Raw genomic sequence first — 19061 nt, forward strand, 5'->3', positions numbered from 1 at the left:
CCATTTAGAAATTTTCTTTGTCTTTGAATCTCTCTTTACTGTATATCTCTCTTTTTCTGACCACATGAGCCTTTAATTTACCAAGCAATATTAGTAGGACTAAAGCCGTGGCTTTGCCGGCTAGATGTAGCCCATTCCTTAGCTTTCTGCCATTCCAACCTTGTGGCTGAGGTACTGGCCAGAGCCGCGTTTACTGCCACAACTCTATGGCATTTCAAGGTCCCTGCCAGCAAGCGAGCTTCAGCAGCCTGTGCTTGCAAACCGCAGGAACCGCCTGCGGAAAAGAGTCAGAGTTTGCCCTAGCAGGACAGCCCAGAAGCCGGCATTTTTAAACGGCGCAGCTTTTTTTCCTGCTACGGCTGAAAACCGAAAAGCAGGCATTCAGCTTTTTGTCAACATCGTTTAAGTGTTTCGTGGCAGGACCTCTTAATGAGCTGCAGGATTTTGCAGCTAAAGATGAGTCAGGAAGCCTCTCTTAGATGAGAGTGCTTGCTTGCCTCTAGCAAGCAGAGTAGAACCGAGAAATGGCAGCTACCAAGAAAACATGCTTTACTCTTTCCCAAGCTTTCTCAGGCTTTCAATGGATTCAGTTATCCACACGTCTCTGCGCCATTTGTAGTAATAGGAGCGGTGGGCTGTGTCCCGCCACCCAGCTAGCTTTACCCAAAATAATTACACGGACACTGTATTCTTTTAAATACTGCTTGGCCCATTTCTATCTAGCCTCTTCTAGGCTAACTCTCACACCTGGACTAGCCCATCTCTAATAATCTGCTGTAGCCCACAAGGTGGCTTACCAGGAAGATTCTAGCCTACGTCCATCCTGGATCGGAGCTTCATCGCCTGTGCCTCAGAGAGCAGAGCTCTCGCCTCTGCCCGCAAGAGTGGAGCATCGTGTCTCTCTGAGGCATCTGCCCCTGAGAGGAGAGCTGTCGAGTCTCCGACCTCACTTCCTCTTCGGCCCAGCATTCTGTTCTGTTTACTCCTCCCACCTATGTTTTAACCTATCAGGGCAAGCAGCTTCTTTATTTAATTAACTAATGACCTTCCTCCATTAATTATGTTTATAAGTACAATGTAATTTATAATTATTATAGATTATATTATATAATAATTATAATTACAGTATAATTTTAAAAAGTAGATGTATAGTGGAAAGACAAGAAAGATGCAGCAAAGCATTGAAAATGGTTCTGTTTTCTGTTTGCAAAGTGGGCAGGATTTTAGGCTTCTATTTAAGTTTGCCTGTCTTGTTTTTTAATTATTTATTTTATGTGTAAGGTTATTTTTGTCTGCATGTATGCACATGTGTCGACTTGGTGCTCATGGAGGTCAGAATAGTGTGTCAGATCCACTGGACCTGGAGTTACAGCTGTTAATTCCTATGTGGGTGCTGGGAATTGAACCTGGCTCTCCTGCAAGAGCAGTATAATGCTCTTAACCACTGAGCTATCTCTCCAGACCCCAGTTTGCCTGTATTAAGCATTTTTAGTAAATATTCAAATGATAATTCGTAAATATAGGAAGGGATTTTCTGCAGAGAGATTTCTTTTGGGTTCTAAGTCTTGTATTGTGAGAAGTGTGTGTTCCATATGTTCACACTCTCCCTAATAGATGATTTGCCTTATTGCTAGGCTCTCTTGGCTATCAGAGAATTTTACTGTTCAGCCTGGATAATTAGAAAGCTTTCCTTATGCATGCACTGATATTTATATGCAAAACATTTTTTAGAGTACATGACTGTAAAACAACTCATTCTTCTTCATCTGTCTACGAGTTTACATTGCATTAAGTTGTGCATCTTGGCTTCTATTTTTCTGATAGGTAAATTGATAAGGGTAAGAGGAATGAAGGGCATGGTGTACCAACACTGACCAGGCACTTCGTTCTGTAATAGCTTCCATTACCTTTTCTTCTTACCTCTTGTGTGTATTGAAGAGAGCCTCATTGATTTGCTGTAGCAAGAATGTCCTGTATGACTCAGCACAAGATCTTTACATCTTAGAACAGTTGAAAGATAGGATTTTTGACTAAGATTTTTATTTTTTTCGAGACATGGTCTCTCACTATAGTCCTGGCTATCCCAGAACTCGCTCTGTAGACCAGGCTGACCTTGAATTCAGAGATTACCCCCCTCCCCACTGCCTCCTAGGTGCTGGCGTTAAAGGTGTCCACTACTTCTGGCTAAGACTTACTTCTGGCTAAGACTAAGAATTTTAAGAAGAGTTCCCAAATTGAGCCTCCAACCATTAAGTTAAGGATGGATCAAGCACTGCCACCTTCATTATCAACCTGCTTTTTCGGCACCCAGGACACCCTTATTCTGTCCCATGGTGAATCTCTCAGGAATCTAGATATGTAACTTTTTTTAAAATTTTTTATTAAGAAAAAAAAAGTTTCTGCCTCCTCTCAGCCTCCCATTTCCTTCCCCCTCCTCCCGCCCTTCTCCTCCTCCCTCTACTCCTCTCTCCCTCCCTCTCCAGTCCAAAGAGCAGTCAGGGTTCCCTGCCCTGTGGAAAGTCCACCCCCCTCCGTCCATGTCTAGGAAGGTGAACATCCAAACTGGCTAGGCTCCCACAAAGCCAGAACATGTAACTTTTTAATGTAGTCCTTCCCATTTTCTTTAAATTGATAGTAAGCCTAATTTATAGAAATTGCCTAGGTTGAAACAAAACAAACCCTTGCTTTTTTCCTTAATTATGATAGAAATAAAAATTGATCATTAATAGTCACAATACTTTTAGGTCAAGGAATATTAAGTTTGGAGGTTTCATCTGTAAGACAGAGTGAAGGTCATTTTTCTTGGTTTACAAACAGGACTCTGCTATACCCAGACTGATAATCATTGCTTTGTTATATCTGTGAATAGGTTCCTGGTATAAATTTACCTGTCAATCAGCTGACCTACTTCTTCGCTGCAGTCCTCATTAGTGGTGTTGTACATGAAATTGGACACGGTATAGCAGCTATTAGGTAATAAGACTTAACTTTTTCCTTTCTACTATATGCAAAGAAGCTTTTCATTTAAGAAGATTTATTCCTCAAATCTGGTATGTTTGAGGTTTTTTTTCTTTTGGTAGATATCACTCAATGTATACTTAGCATTCATTACTTGGGGTAGTGTCTCTTTTATAAAAAAAAAAAAACTAATATACTGCTGATGTTTCTTTCCAATCATGTGATCATCTGTAGTTTAAGTCTTTCTGTCATTTGGTTTATGCCAGCATGATTATAATCTTGGTGCTTCAGGGTTTTTCGTCTAGTCTTTTTATTTAAAAATTATATTTATTTATTTATTGTGTATGTGTATGCATGCATGTACATGCTGTGGCATGCTAGTGGAAATCATAGAACAACCTGTGGGAGTTATTGTTCTTCTGCCATATGGATCCCCGAATTCAAACAGTTCGCAGGATTGGCAGGAAGTTCCTTTATCCACAGAACCATCTTGCTAACTGGTACTCTGGTCTTCTCTGAATTCAACCCTCTGCCACCACTCAATGTTTTCTGGGGTGAGAGGGTAGTCAGAAGGAGAGGTCTCTTTAGCCCAGTCTGGCCTCAAACCCAGAGTCTTCGTGCCTCAGTCTCCCAAGTATTATGTAGCGATGAGCAAGCAGGCCTGCTTTTTGTCCCGCCCGGCTCCCGCATGGTTAGCTTTATACCTGAAATAACAACACACAAATTGTATTCTTTTAAACACTGCTTGGCCCATTAGGTCTAGCCTCTTATTGGCTAATTCTCACATCTTGATTAACCCATTTCTAATAATCTGTGTAGCACCACAAGGTGGCAGCTTACCGGGAAAGATTCAGCATGTCTGACCATGGTGTCTGACCTCATTTCCCTTCTTCCCAGCATCCTGTTCTGTCTACTCCACCCACCTATGTTCTGACCTATCAGGCCAAGCAGTTTCTTTATTAACCAATGAAAGTAACACATACATCAGTATTAGGAAAGTAAGTATGTACATGGATCTACATTATTGGCTGAAACAGTTTCCTGTTTCCGTTCCTGCCCCATGTTGCTAGAATAAAAATCTAGAAGTGCTAGGTTTAACGATATCTAAGCCTGCCTAGAAACCCAGATGGAAGACAGAAGATGAGACCTAGGGCTGACTTTGCGAATCATGCTGTGTTGATGTTTTTGACTACCCAAATGTGCCTTTCTATGTACACCTAAGGAATTAAAATGGGAAGAAGGCAAGGGTAGTCACTACTTCCCTGATAGCTCATGGCAACTCCTGGCATAATCAGAAGCATGCTGACAGACAACTTTTCTCTTTTGTGTATATGGACCAGGGAAAAGACAAATCACTATTCTAGAGAAGATGAATTATTTTCCAGTTGCTTATGAATAAATCTAGCTTCTGATGATAGACATTTGTCTTAACACAGCATTTTGAGCAGATGTGCTATTCTCAACTATCATCAGAGATAGTTGCTATTTAATTTTTGCAGTGGATAGCAGTTAAATGGAAACTCACAACTGGTCAAAGTACAGAGAATAAGTGACTATGGAGTGCTCATGTGTAGTGGGACATCAGATATCAGATATCACACATCCATTCCCTTGAGCCTCAGGGAAGCATTGTAGAGGAGGAGCCAGGAAGATTGTAAGACCCAGAGTTTGGGAAGGAGTATTACGAACTTCCTCCAGCAAGGTCACACCTTTTCCAACAAGGTCACACCCTGTATTGCTTCTAATTATTTCAAACTTCTCCCTGGTTACCAAGCACTCAAATATATGAGCTTGTGGTGGCCATTCTGACTAAACCACCACACCTCTCCATGTTTAGAGTTTTAGCCAGGTTTAGTAGTAGCAACCATGAGTTCCCTTCTGTGGAACAGACCTAAATCCAACCAGAAGAGTGGTTGGTTATCCACATAACAATCTCGGTAGACTGGTTGTTGTTATAGCTCATGTGGTTTACAGCTGGGTAAGACCATTGATGATTTTTCTGCCCTAGCAGTCTGCCACTATGGACTATGAATTATTTATAAATCTCATTACTAACAAAGAGTGAATTATATAGTTGTCTAGTACATTACTGTTAAGGTAGTGCTTTCTTCATAGTACCTGTTTGGTTCTGTGAAACTATTAAATAGATATATGACATTTTAGAAATGAAATGGCCAAAAAACTATTTCTTTTAGGGACTATCTTACTATTAACTGTTTTTAAGTGCTCAACAGAATTATACTTCCATAAATCTTAAGGATTATTTATAATAGCTAAGACAAATGTGTTTGAATCATATATTTGAGTTATATATTCCCCCTTGTCCTTCTCTGAAAATAGTTTATAAATGACTGTCATTGATTTCTAAAAGAATTTTTAGCTGTATCTTTATATCAAATTTCAATTATATATTCAACAATAGCAAAATCCTAAACATTTAGCATTTTAAGTATATTTCAGAGTTCTCTAGAGCCTAGACCAAAACTTTATTACACTATTTTAAAGTTATGATTATTTGTTTTTATTTTATATGTTTTATTTCTTCAGGGAATTATTTCTAAAAAAATTTTACGATTATATCATTAACTTCACAAATACTATAATATCAGTAAATTTCTTTTATGAGATTTCTTACATGTTTTCTTAGGGAACAAGTTCGATTTAATGGCTTTGGAATTTTTCTCTTCATTATTTATCCTGGAGCATTTGTTGATCTGTTAACCAACCATTTGCAACTTATATCACCAGTCCAGCAGCTAAGGATATTTTGTGCAGGTAACAAATAGATTTCATTGTTTTTTAAATGTTTATGTGTTGTTTGGGTTTTGATTTTCTGTGGTTAGTGACTTTATTGAAAGTACTCTAGTGAAAAACAACATTTGGTTAATAAATTCAGCTCCTTATTACTACCTCAAAAGCAGTTTTATTTGTTTGTTTTGTTTGTCTTTTGAGATACAATTTCACTGTGCTGAACAGCCTTGGCTGTCCTGGAACTAGTTCTGTAGATCAGGATGGCTTTGAACTCACAGAGATCCATCTGCCTCTGCCTCCTGAGTGCTGGGAATAAAGGCATGCGCCACCACCGCCTGGCCAAAACCAATTTTTTAAAAACCAACATAAATTAATAAAAATTTAAATTAAAAGCAAAGGAGAAAATTTCATGTTTACTGGAGCAAAGGAATGGTCAAAACCTAAAACAACAACTATGAAATCTACAAAGAAATGTGCAAAAGTCAAGAGAGAACATGAAAAGTCAGTCACACGATAAATCGTAATTCAAGAATGAAGAAAAGATGGTATGCAAGGATTGACGCAGAACTCTAGCACTGTCAGAGTTCAGCCAGCCAGAAAGACTCACCTGGCGATATATAATTATATAGGGGAGAAATTCTGGGAAAAACAGATTCATCTCAGCTACAGGAACCCAAGGCAAATCTACTGCAATCCTACATCTCATTAAATGGAATAACTAAGGCTAAACAAGTATGGAAATAGAATTTTTGAACACACTGTGTTATAACTAACCAGTAAAATAAAGAATTGATGTGGAGGCTAACAACATTGCTCGGTGAGTAAAGATGCTTTCTGCCAAGCCAAGCCTAATGACCTCAGTTTGATTTCTAGGTCCTATTGGTAGGAACCAACATCCACAGGTTGTTTTCTGAATTCTGTGTTTATGCCATAACATGTGCTGCACAAAATAAATAAAATATATGTTTTAAAAATGTCTTTAGGGGCTAAAGAGATGGCTTAGCAGTTAAGAGCACTTGCTACTCTTAAAGAGGACCTAGATTTGATTCTCAGCACCCATATGGTGCTTCACAGCTATCCTTAATTCCAGTTTAAGGGCTCAATGACCTGACCTCCATAGGTCACATAGGCAAAATATTCATGCACATAAAATAAATTACTCATAAAATTAATTTTTTCTTTGAAAATTTGGAGGTAGACAAAGTAAAAGCAATAAGTCTGCATACTAATCCCCTCCTTTCCTTAGTAGTGTGAATCAGATATTTGAGATAAAGTCAGAAATAGTGATTTGAATGTAATAATATACAGTAAATGATCTGAAAAATAAATCTAAACATTTCAAGTGATCATAGGAAATGAAAGTAGATAATAGAAAAAAGTCCTTATATCATGATGAAATAAGCCAACTTTTAAAAAATGAAAATATATTATTTTTCTTTATTATTATTATTATTATTATAAATTAGTCCAAATAGAAATGAGATAAACTCTACTATTAAAATGTCAGGCTGAGATATAGTTTACTGATAGGGTGCTCACATAGCATCTATGAGGTTCTGGGTTTGATCCCCGTCACTACAAAAAAGCCCTTAGTTTAGATTTAAAAAGTATCTCAAGTTTGTGATGTTTAGAAAAATATGTGAATGTTACTCAAATATTGGAAAGTATATTCTATGCAAATAATAAAAAGTCACTTAATAATAAGGAATATAATCTACTATGAGAACTAATCATCATGATTTGTATTTTTTTTCATTTTTCATTTATTTATTTATTTTTTATTGAGGAAAAAAAATTTCCACCTCCTCCCAGCCTCCCACTCCTCCCGCCCTCCCCCCACTCCTCTCCCCCTCTGAAATACCAAATCAGAGCACCAAACAAAATAGATAAAGTGGGACAAATATAAATATAATATATTCATCTCATGTATAAAAATAAGACCATGGAATCTCATAATTAGTTTTATAAAAATAGATGAGTTAGATTTTATGTTATGAACACAGGAGACAATTTTTTTTAAATGCCCATTAAGTTGATAAACCAAAAAGTCCATATATTCACAAGTCTCTAATCTAAAGAATAATAGTAGGAAAACAGAAATTTGTCTTAATCACACATTGGATCCATTTAATTAGAAAACAAAATAACTTGATGATATTAGTTATGATTAATTATTCAAAATAGTAATAATGAGATTTTACTAGAATACAGTATAAAGCATTAATAAAAGAAAAATTCAATGCCATACACAGTTCTTATAAAATTAGAAATGGAAATAAGCCTCAGTGGTTAAGAGCATTGCCTGCTCTTCCAAAGGTCCTGATTTCAATTCCCGGCAACCACATGGTGGCTCACAACCGTCTGTAATGGGGTCTGGTGCCCTCTTCCAGCCTGCAGGCATACACACAGACAGAATATTGTATACATAATAAATAAATAAAATAAATATTTAAAAAAAAGAAATGGAAATAAGCCAGACAATCAACTTAAGAAATATGAAGACAAGTATAAAATAGTTAAGAAATAGCAGGATAGGGCCTAGACAGATGACTCAGAAGTTAAGAGGACTTGCTGCTCTTGCAGAGGACTTAGCTAGCTTAGGACTTAGTTCCCAGCACCCACATGGTGGTTTACAACCATCTCTAACTCTAGGGCCAGACAATCTGATGAGCTCTTTAAACTTCACAGACACCAGATATGCATGTGGTACATGTACATACATAAAGGGAAAATAATCACACACATAAACTAAAGAAATAATGGGGTAACTAATGATATAATCAAAAATAAGAAATTACAGAAGAGTCAGAGTGTTAAATCCAAGAGCTATTCTAGAAAAATAAATAAAACATTAAGCTACAGGGAGAAAGCTATTGACAGAACCTGTATTCAGATTGGTGAATAATATCTGATACACAGAACATTTTATCATTTTAGTGTTTTTTGTTCATCTCTGAAAAAAGTTTTCAGAAAACTGAAGAATTATAAGAATGTGAAAATAGCTGAAGTTAACTAAACAGGCTAATAATTACAAGAGAAGAAATTAGAAAAGTTGGTAAAGATTTTCCCTTAAAGTTTTATAGGTAGAATAATAAAATCCTGAATAAATTTTTCTAATAAAAGATTATAAAGTGAGATGATGTATGCCATCGTAGTCAAAAAATGTATCGTATTAACTACATTTTAAACATCAAACAATTCCAGAATATCATCATAATAGTCCTTTTCTTTTGATATTATAGCACAATGCAGTTATAATACATAGTAAATGATGTTTATTTATACAGTAAAGATTAAATCACTAGTAATGTTTATATTGAGACAAATATTTAGATATACACAACATTAGTTAGTATGTATTTTTTAAAGTTAACTTTCCAAAGTATTATCATAATTCAAAAGTTAAAGTGGCATGCATAGCATAAAGTTAACTTTTCAAAGTATTATCATAATTCAAAAGTTAAAGTGGTATGCATAGCACTCAGCAAATATTTTCAAAATAGTTCAAACATGCTTTGTAGTTTTCTCTACAATTTTCATTCCATATATATGCAATTTTTAGAAATAGTGTCCAAAATGAAAAGAAAATTTAGCATAAAAATTTTCAGATTGTATACAGAAGGAAACTAAGTTTTTCAATTGTTTTTATTGTTGTAGTTGGATTTTTGTGGAGGGTTTGGGGGTTTTGTTTGTTCTTTGAGATATGGTCTTTCTGTGTAGTACAGGCTGAATACCAGTTCTTGCCTCCAGCTTCAGAGAGTTGAGAGTGGAGGTATATGCCTTGCAGAAACTGGGTTTTTGTTTTGTTAAGCAAATACAGCACTGGTAGATTTTGTGTGTGTGTGTGGTAGAGCACAAAATGTGGTAAATTTCAAGAAGGCAAGTAAAGTCGTACTTAGTAAAATGAGTAGTTGGCTGTTTCACGTATTTATTAAATTTATTAAAGGACAAAGCCTGGTGGTTGTGGCGCACAGCTTTTTTTTTAATATTTATTTACTTATTTATTTATTTATTATGTATACAATGTTCTGTCTGTGTGTATCCCTGAAGGCCAGGAGAGGGATTACATTACAGATGGTTGTGAGCTACCATGTGGTTGCTGGGAATTGAACTCAGGACCTTTGGAAGAGCAGGCAATGCTCTTAACCACTGAGCCATCTCTCCAGCCCCCTGTGGCGCACAGCTTTAATCCCAGCATTCGGGAGGCAGAGGCAGGCAGATCTCTGAGTTCGAGGTCAGCCTGGTCTACAAAGCGAGTTCCAGCACAGCCAGGACCACACAGAGAAACCCTGACTTGAAAAACTAACTAACTAAATACACCACACACACACACACACACACACACACACACACACACGTATGTATGTATGTATGTATGTATGTATGAACACATACATAATTTTTTATGTATAAACATATATATATATATAAAATGACAAGATAATCAACTATTTCTGATGACATGTATATTAGTAAGTTTTATGGTTAGATAAGGGGAAATAAATAATTATAAAGGGGCTGAGGCTCAGTGGTATGGTGCTTGTATAACATACACACACAAAGTGTAAAATTAAAATAGAATAGACATTTTCTAGATCTGATATAAGCCTGGCTGAGGGGAGGTAAGAAAATTAACTGAAATAAAATAAGGAAACCAGTAAAGAACCTAGAAAGGAAAATTATTTTCAGTCAATAATTAGATAGGACAGCAGGAAAGCCAATGCAGGTTCCATAGGCCACCAGAAAGTTGAACGAGCTTTAGGTATGCGCTGGATGGTCTGTCTCAGTGCAATGACGCGTCCAGTGGCGAGTCTTAGTGACGTGTGCAGTGACGTGTCCTACGCATGCGCATACATCTGCCCGGAAACAGCACTTAACGCCTCAGACGACGACCGGCTCTTCTCCGAAGCGCACGCTTTTCGTCGAGCTCTCGGGTTTGTTTAATTTTGTGTTTTGTCGTTGTTCTGTTGTTGTTTTGTCATTGTTGTCGTTGTTTCTAAGCACGCAAGTGCGTGCTTTTCTTCCCTGATATTTTTTCTACTCCACAGCCATCTCCCACCCAGTCCTGCTACGTGGGTCTCAGCCATGGCCTCAGAGAATCTTCTCTGTATCACCACAGAAAATTCAGAGATTCCCGCTGATTTTGTAGACCTGGAGCCACTTAATGTCGAAGCGGTTTCTGGAGGAACCAGCTCGTTCCCAACCATCGAAGTGTATGAAGACGCAGGTGTCGATTGGGCGCATGGTGGCCACTACCACTCTCCGTTTATTGCTCTGCAGCCTCTTGAGGGCAGCACCCTGAGTAATGGGGAGCACGATCAGGATATGATCATCATCGAGACACGAGAGGAGGTGGTGGACTTCCAGGACTCAGACAACCTGCTATTCGGTGCTGAATTTGAAAGCCAAGTGGTTGTTCCAGGTGTTGATGAAGATGACTGTCTCCAGCCGACCAGTGCCTCCTTGTCAGGCTTCGCGGCGGCAGAGACTGGTCAAGGTGAGCTCACCGGCTATGAAGGGAATCTCTGTAATTTGACGACCATTATCGAGGCTGGCGTTGAAGGTGTGAGCCCTGACCTTGGCGACAAACAATGGCAGCAGAAGCAGGTGGAAATTGAAGCTCTTGAGGGAGAATTACCCTCTACTGCGTGGGAGGCTAATGGACAAAAAAATCCCGTGCCGAAAAGGCAGGCTGACGACGACTCACCTCCTGATTACTCTGAGTATATGACGGGAAAAAAATTTCCTCCTGAAGGACTACCTGGCATTGACCTGTCTGATCCGAAACAGCTGGCAGAATTTACAAGCATGAAACCCAAAAAGCCCAAAGGAGACTATCCAAGACCTATAGTTTGCTCTCATATAGGCTGCGGGAAGATGTTCAAGGATAACTCCGCTATGAAAAAGCACTTAAACATCCATGGGCCTCGAGTTCATATCTGTGCAGAATGTGGCAAAGCTTTTATTGAGAATTCGAAGCTGAAACGTCATCACCTGGTTCACACTGGAGAGAAGCCCTACCAGTGTACCTTTGAAGGCTGTGGAAGACGCTTTTCCCTGGATTTCAATCTGCGCACTCATATCCGAATTCATACCGGAGACAAGCCGTTTGTGTGCCCATTTGATGGCTGCAGCAGGAAGTTTGCTCAGTCGACCAACTTGAAATCGCATCTCTTAACACATGTTAAGAACAAGTAAAAAGAAGTGAGAAGATCCTTCTGAAGCCTGGGGAGTGTTTTACAGTGATGTGCCTGGCAATAAGATGCCTCTCATTTCAATAGTTTCTAGGAAAGTTATTGCAAATGAATTCTACAGATCTGAGGTTTATCTTTTGATACAATAAAAGTTAAAAGTTTTATGTTGATTAATGCCCTATTTGTGCTGCAGTGAAGTTTTGTTAAGTTTGGTTTCAACAGGCTAGACTAACCTCACATTGATGCCTTGTGTTTTGTACTAATATACTTTTCGAAGCTTGGTTTCAACAAGTGACTAATTCACGAACCTCATATTGTTGCTAAAGATGACCTGTGTTTTTTTGCTGTAGTTTTTGGTTTCAATAGGAGCCTAAATAATGAACTTCATATTGTTAAAATATCCTATCTTCTGCAGTAGTATTTTTATGAAACTGGTTTCAGCAAGATACTAATTCACAAACTAGATATGCTAAAGTGACTGGTTTTAGTCCGCAGTGGTGTTTTTATGAAACTCGCTTTCAACAGGAGACTAACTCATGAACCACTTTGTTTCTAAAGATGGTCTGTGTTATTTTGCTTTGAAGTGTTTAGAGAAGCTTGATTTCAACATAGAATAAACCACAAACCTCATTGTTGCTAAGATGCTCTGTGTTTTCTGCGAGGTGATTTTTTTCTTTTGTGTTTTGGTTTCAACAGGACGCTATATCATAACCTCATATTGCTAAGGTACCCTATCTTCCTCTGATGTGTTTTTATAAAGTTTGAACAAGAGACGGTTTCATATGCTAAAATGACTGCTTTATTCTGTGGTGGTATTTTTATGAAACTTGCTAATTCATGATCCTCATATTGCTAAGGTGTCCTGTATTCTACAGCAGTGTTATTTGTAAAGTTGGTTTTGACAGGATAATAATTCATGAACCTCACAACATATGCCCTGTTTTGTTCTGCAGTGGTGTTTTTGTGAAGTTTGGTTTCAACAGGCAACTAATTCACAAGCCTCATATTCTCGATAAGTGACCTGTTTTATTTTGCAGTCATGCTTTTGTGAAGTTTGGTTTTGGCAGGAGAATCACACATGAAATTCCTGTCAAATTACATTTCTTTATACAACTGTGTTAAAAATGGGACTTTTGCATTCTTATGAATATGAGGTTTACTTACTAATATTTTTTAATTGTGTGTTCTAAGTGCTCATGTTTACTTTTAGGAATATGATTAGTAATTGTATATATGTTTTCTGTGGAGTTGATGTTTGTAAAATATAGTCTTTAAAGCATGGGCAGTTTTGTACATACATATTCTATTAAATGTTATAGGTTTGTTTGCTGTCTTAATTTTGGCAGTATTACTTGATGTCAAGACATTTTTTGTAAATTTCTTTTAGCTGTATTATACAGTGTAGAATATTAGATGATTTAATCATATTAGCCAATTTAAGCACCTTTTAATCACTTTATGCCTTCCCCTCATACTGCCTAAGGTGCTGTTGTTGAGTATAATTTCTTTGTCTGATCAACTAAGAATAGTGTTTGATTTAATAATATTTTGTCTTCAAATTGATTTCATGTTTGGTGTGTACTTTTGTGTGATAGAAAAAGCAAAAATAAAGTAACTGTTTGGAGCATTAAAAACAGCTTGCTTGTGTGAATACGTTAGCTAGAAAATAAGGAAAGATGAAAGTGTTGCTGGTGTCAGGTCAGTAACAATCAGTAATAGTAATTCTAACAGAACATCTGGTAGTGCACAGAACAGTGACAAAAATTATTTAGCCAAACTGTGTTTTGTGTCACTATTAAAAAACTGTGCTCTTGAGAAAGCAAAAGTGGTAAGAAGTATTTCCGAAGTATACTAATAACCAAAGCATTAACGGCCAAGAGTTTGTTTAGATGAGTGACACATGTCTGCTTCACACACATACATCCGTTTTCGCCTAGCCATCATTGGCAAATTCAGAATTTAGAGGGTAATAGTACCAACTGCAAGCTTGAAAGACAATTGAGAAGTACCCATAAAATCGAAACCAGTGCTGTCATATGACCCCACATTTGTTCACTTGTCCATGCCTGTTTCATTTACTAGCGACAGGGCAGTATTATGAATTAGTTTGTTCATAATAGAACAAACTATCAGAGCTAGTGCGTGAAATAAAGAAGAATAAAGAGGGGATTTCCTTGGTTTTGATTGTTCTGGTTTTTTTTTTTTTTTTTTTTTTTAGTTTTTGGAGACAAGGTTTCTCTGTAGCTTTGGAGCCTGTCCTGGCACTAGCTCTTGTAGACCAGGCTGGCCTCAAACTCAGAGAGATCCGCCTGCCTCTGCCTCCCGAGTGCTGGGATTAAAGGCGTGCACCACCATCGCCTGGCTCTGTTTGTTTTTTAGAGACAAGATCTTGCTCTGTAGTCCAGGGTGCCTTAAATTTTCACAATGTAGTCCTCGCTGGCCTGTAACTTACAGTAGTTCTGCCTTAGCTTCCCAGAGGCTGAGATTATAGGCATAACCCTCCAGGTTTAGATTGATTTATCTTTATTTTTTAATATTCTGTTTGTTTGATGAGGTTAGGAGAGAGGTGGGTGTGGCCATGTGCTTGCTGTGACCTGCATTTGAAGATCAGAAGAGAACTTAAAGGCATCTGCTATGTGGGACCTGGGAATGGAACTCGGGTCATCAGGCATGGCAGCAAGAACCCTTACCAATTTAGTAATAGCATGACCCCTTTTTATTTGTTTTTGTTTTTGATGAAGCTTTGAAAGTACTATAAAAAAGCATGAGTATATTATTAAAAGTGGGAAAGACTTATTATAACAGAGCTGATTGACCATATTGGGGTTTCTATTGGTTTGGGGTGTTGTTGTTGCTACAGTTTATTGGTCCAGGGTTTGTTACCCTATGTAGCCCAGGTTGGTCTCACTCATGAGCCCCCTCCCCCCCCCGTGAACTGTTACGTATTATTCTGTTTGTACAAAAAATAAGAATTCGTCGCATTAAAAAGTAATTTACACTTAAAATAGGATGAGATGGAATTCCCCCCTTTTTATATGTTTCTAGAGCTACTAAAAAACTGTATTTACGAAATAGTTGATAAAAATATTCCTCAGGAAAGCCGGACTGGGTGGTGGTGGGACACACCTGTTAATCCCAGCACTAGGGAAGCACGGGCAGGTGAATCTCTTGAGTTCGACGCCAGCCTGGTCTACACAGTGAGTTCCAGGACAGCGAGGGTTGTTGCACAGAGAAACCCTGTCTCGGAAAAAAAAAAAATTCCTCTGGATTGTATGAGGGAGATAGCCATGAAGCATGCATGCTTAGTCGGACTTTCTTATTTCAGAGTCTGGACTCTTGTTTTGGTCTCGGTTGTTTTCCTGCAGGGAGATCTTTAGTTTTGTGGTTTAATTTGCCCTTTTCTCTCCTCTTCCCTTTTGTTTGAATTTTTTTTTTTGTCTAATAAAGCATTACGGTCCCCCTCCCGAACCCCTATCCTTTGAGGCCTATTTTAGCTTTAGGCGGATCTTAACTGAAGCCCTGTGGAACAATACTTGGGTACACTGTCTCAGCTGCCGGCCCGCCTTCTTAGGCCCTGCCCCCTAAAGCCAGCCTTCTGAGAGCCCGCCTTCCTGGCCCCGCCCCCTAAAGCCCGCCTTCTGAGAGCCCGCCTTCCTGGCCCCGCCCCCTAAAGCCCGCCTTCCTAGGCCCCGCCCCCTAAAGCCTGCCTTCCGAGGCCCAGCTCTTCACAGCTCTTGCACATGCATCCTTGGATATACAAACAGTAAAAAAACATGCTGTTTATCACGATGCTGTTAAAACATCGTGATCTTTAATAGGTAGGTTTATATGGTGAAATGGCCGAGCCCTTAAAATCACATTCGCTTCTAGATAACCCGAGTTCAGTTCCCAGCAGCTTGCAACCGCTTATAGCTTCAGCTTCAGGGGATCCTATATATCTGGCTTCTACAAGTTCACACACATACACTTAAAGACTTGGGGGGTTGAGACAGGGATTCTCATTGTAACAGTCCTGGCTGTCCTGGAGGTCTCTGAAAACCAGGCTGGCCTTGAACTCACAGAGATCCGCCTGCCTCTGCCTCCCAAGTGCTGGGATTAAAGGTGTGTGCCACCATTGCCCCACTAATTAAAATATTTTCAATGATGAGTTTATAATATTTTCTTTTGTACCAAATCTAAGACATAAAATCAATGATACTGCTATAATTTGGTATTTTTCTATATTTGCAAACTATATTTAATAAATAATTTTATACTGAGGTGTTGAGACAATTTGGCATTTGCTATCAAGTCTCATGACGTGAGTTCAGTCACCAGGCCTCATATGGGAGAAGGCAAAACTGTCAACAAATTGTACTTTGACTCCCATGTGAAGGTATAGTGTAGCACACATGAGCAAGCACATGCATGAAAATAACAACTAAAATAATATAATTTAAAATTTTTAAATTGATACGTTAAAAAAAACTCTTTAAAATTTGTGTGTGTGTGTGTGTGTGTGTGTGTGTGTGAGCGGCGGGCACATGTATGTGTGTATGGTATATGCAATGTATATACAGGTGCACTGACCCAAGCATGCACTTGTGGAGGCCAAGAATGATGTCCACACCTTCCCCCAATCCCCCAAAATTTGGGGAGACAGTATTTCTCACAGAACCTAGAGCCAGGATCTGCTGTCTTCACTCCAGCTGCTGAAATTACAGATAGGTACCTCTGTGCTCCGCCCTTATGCTGATTCTAGGGACCTCGGTTCAGATTCCTATGCTTGCACAGCATGTGTTTTACCTACTGAACCATTTCCCCAGTCCTAAGAATTTTGCTTTCTAATTTCATCCTGACTTTCATTTGTATATGTTTGGGGTTATCAAAGAACATGGACATGTTTAAATTAAGGGTATGTATATTTATTCTATAAAGACGGCATAGTTAGAAGGTTTGTTGTATTTTTATTAAACCATAATCTCATACAGCCTTCATTCAGAATTATAGCATGTACACTTCAGATTTTCGTATCTGAAATGAAGGCATACTTAGTAAACATCTATCTGCTTAACAGTTAATAGAACCCTCTGCCTCGCAACCCTGTTCTGTTTATAATCTTATTAGAATGCCATGTGTTACAAAGTCCAGCAAACTGTTATTCTTGCTACTGTTGAACTTATTACTTTTATTCTCTCTCTTTTCAGGTATATGGCATAATTTTGTCCTTGCTCTCCTTGGTATTTTAGCTCTTCTTCTACTCCCAGTAATTCTCTTACCATTTTACTACACTGGAGTTGGGGTACTTATCACTGAAGTTGCAGAGGTAAATAATGGATCGCCTAGGGTGTCCTCTCACCAGATGCTCTGCTGTAATTCTTAAAATCCCTTCAAATGCAAACATAGTGTTGGGAAATAAATTGAATTTTTTTTTAATGTCGTGAAAATTGTTTTTCATTCTGAGCTAAGGAGATAATATCAAGATTTTGTATGTGGTTTATTGATAAAAATGCTTTATCTTTATTATTTTTGTATTTCTGCTTTCCAATACTACTAAGAAAAATAATTAAACCTAGGTTACCCAGCCAAAACATTTTGTAGGGGTATTTTAAATTGTTTTTACTGAGCTGTATATTTTGCTCCTCTCCCCTCCTTTTCTCCCCCCCCCTTCTCATTTTGTAGGAGTTTTAAGTTAACTGCTAATTCTGTGTTTTAGTAGCTACTATGATGCTGTCAAGACTTTATCTTTTCAAGAGGAAAATTGCCTTTGTATATTTGGGGATGTGATTCTATAAAGACTTATCCTGTGGTTTTGTTCACTAAGGATATAAGAGTTTCTCTTGAATTTATAAAAATTTTATTTATGTTTATATATGCTACACATACGTGAGTGCCAGTAAAGGCCTTTTAGAAGATGGTGTTTGGTCCCCTGCTTCTGGAGTTAGAGGTGGCTGTAATCTACCTGATGTAGATGCTGGGGACTGAACTCAGGTCCTCTGAAAGAGCAACAGTACCTACAAAGTCTAGAAGAGTGTCTTGGATCCCCTGGAGCTGGAGTTAGAGCTCCTTGAGAGCTACCTTACATGGGTCCTGGGAACCGAACTCAGGTCCTTTGGAAGAACAGCTTAACTGCTGAGCCATCTCTCTTGAATTTTAATTAGCTGGCATTTTGTATATGTTTATAATCTGTGTTCAAGTGAGTATGCACATGTGTGTGTATTGATGCATATGGAGGCCAAAGGTTGACATCAGGTGTTTTTCTTAATGCTCTCCCCCTAATATGTATTTATTTATTGAGACAGGATCTCACTATATAGCCCTAGATGTCCTAAAACTCACTGTGTAGAGTGGGCTGGCCTTGAATTCATAGAGATCCTCCTGCTTCTGCCTCCTCAGTGTTGGGATTAAGGCTGTACACCACCACACCGTTACCCCGTACACTTATCTTTTAAATTTTATTATTTTATATGTATGGGAGTTTTGCCTACACAATACACACACATATGATTGTGTATATGTATACATACATACATACACACACACACACACACACACACACACACACACACACACACACACACACACACACACACCTAGGTCCCATGGAAGGCAGAAAAGAGTTTTGGATGCCCTGGAACTAGAATTACAAGTAATTGTGAACCATTTTGTGGGTACCGGGAGTCAAACCCTGGGTTTCCTGGAAGAATAGCCAGTGCTTCCACCACTAAGCCATCTCTCTAGCTCTCCTTAATTTTTGAAACAGCGTTTCTCACTGAGCCTGGAGCTTACCCATTTAACTATGCTAGCTGGCCGGCAAGCCAGAGGGAACTTACTGTCTCTGCATCCTCAGGCTTAAGCCACTATATCTTTGTGGGTGGGGGGGTTGCTGGGGATCCAGACTCAGGCCTTCACGTTTGCATAGCAAGCACTTACCAACAGCTGCCTCCCCAGCTTCTGTTCTGTTCCTTATAGGTTTTGCTGTTGTTTATCCCCAGAAGGTGTACACAGATTTATTTTTCTTTTTTAAAATTTCTTGAATTTGAGACAGAGTCTGACTGTGTAGCCCTGGCAACCTCAGACTCTGTTTCCCCAGTGTACCACCACACCCAGCTTATTTATTTATTTATTTATTTATTTATTTATTTATTTATTTATTTATTTATTTATTTATCTATCTAT

General features: G+C 38.4%; 1 protein-coding gene across 2 annotated transcripts in view; it reads left to right on the forward strand.

Annotated features, from left to right (window-relative positions):
- LOC101983163 (membrane-bound transcription factor site-2 protease) overlaps positions 1-19061 on the forward strand; it is a 49320-nt gene that overhangs the window by 17797 nt on the left and 12462 nt on the right. The window contains exons 4-6 of one of the 2 annotated variants that reach the window (XM_005358814.3): positions 2870-2973; positions 5606-5733; positions 17090-17208. In XM_005358814.3, the coding sequence (XP_005358871.1) occupies positions 2870-2973; positions 5606-5733; positions 17090-17208 (351 nt within the window). Of the gene's footprint in view, positions 1-2869; positions 2974-5605; positions 5734-10757; positions 13538-17089; positions 17209-19061 lie in introns of those variants that run through there. The other variant, XM_013350607.2, reaches the window with a different exon arrangement.

Source organism: Microtus ochrogaster, chromosome X (genome assembly GCF_000317375.1).
Source record: "Microtus ochrogaster isolate Prairie Vole_2 chromosome X, MicOch1.0, whole genome shotgun sequence".
Lineage (NCBI taxonomy): Eukaryota > Metazoa > Chordata > Mammalia > Rodentia > Cricetidae > Microtus > Microtus ochrogaster.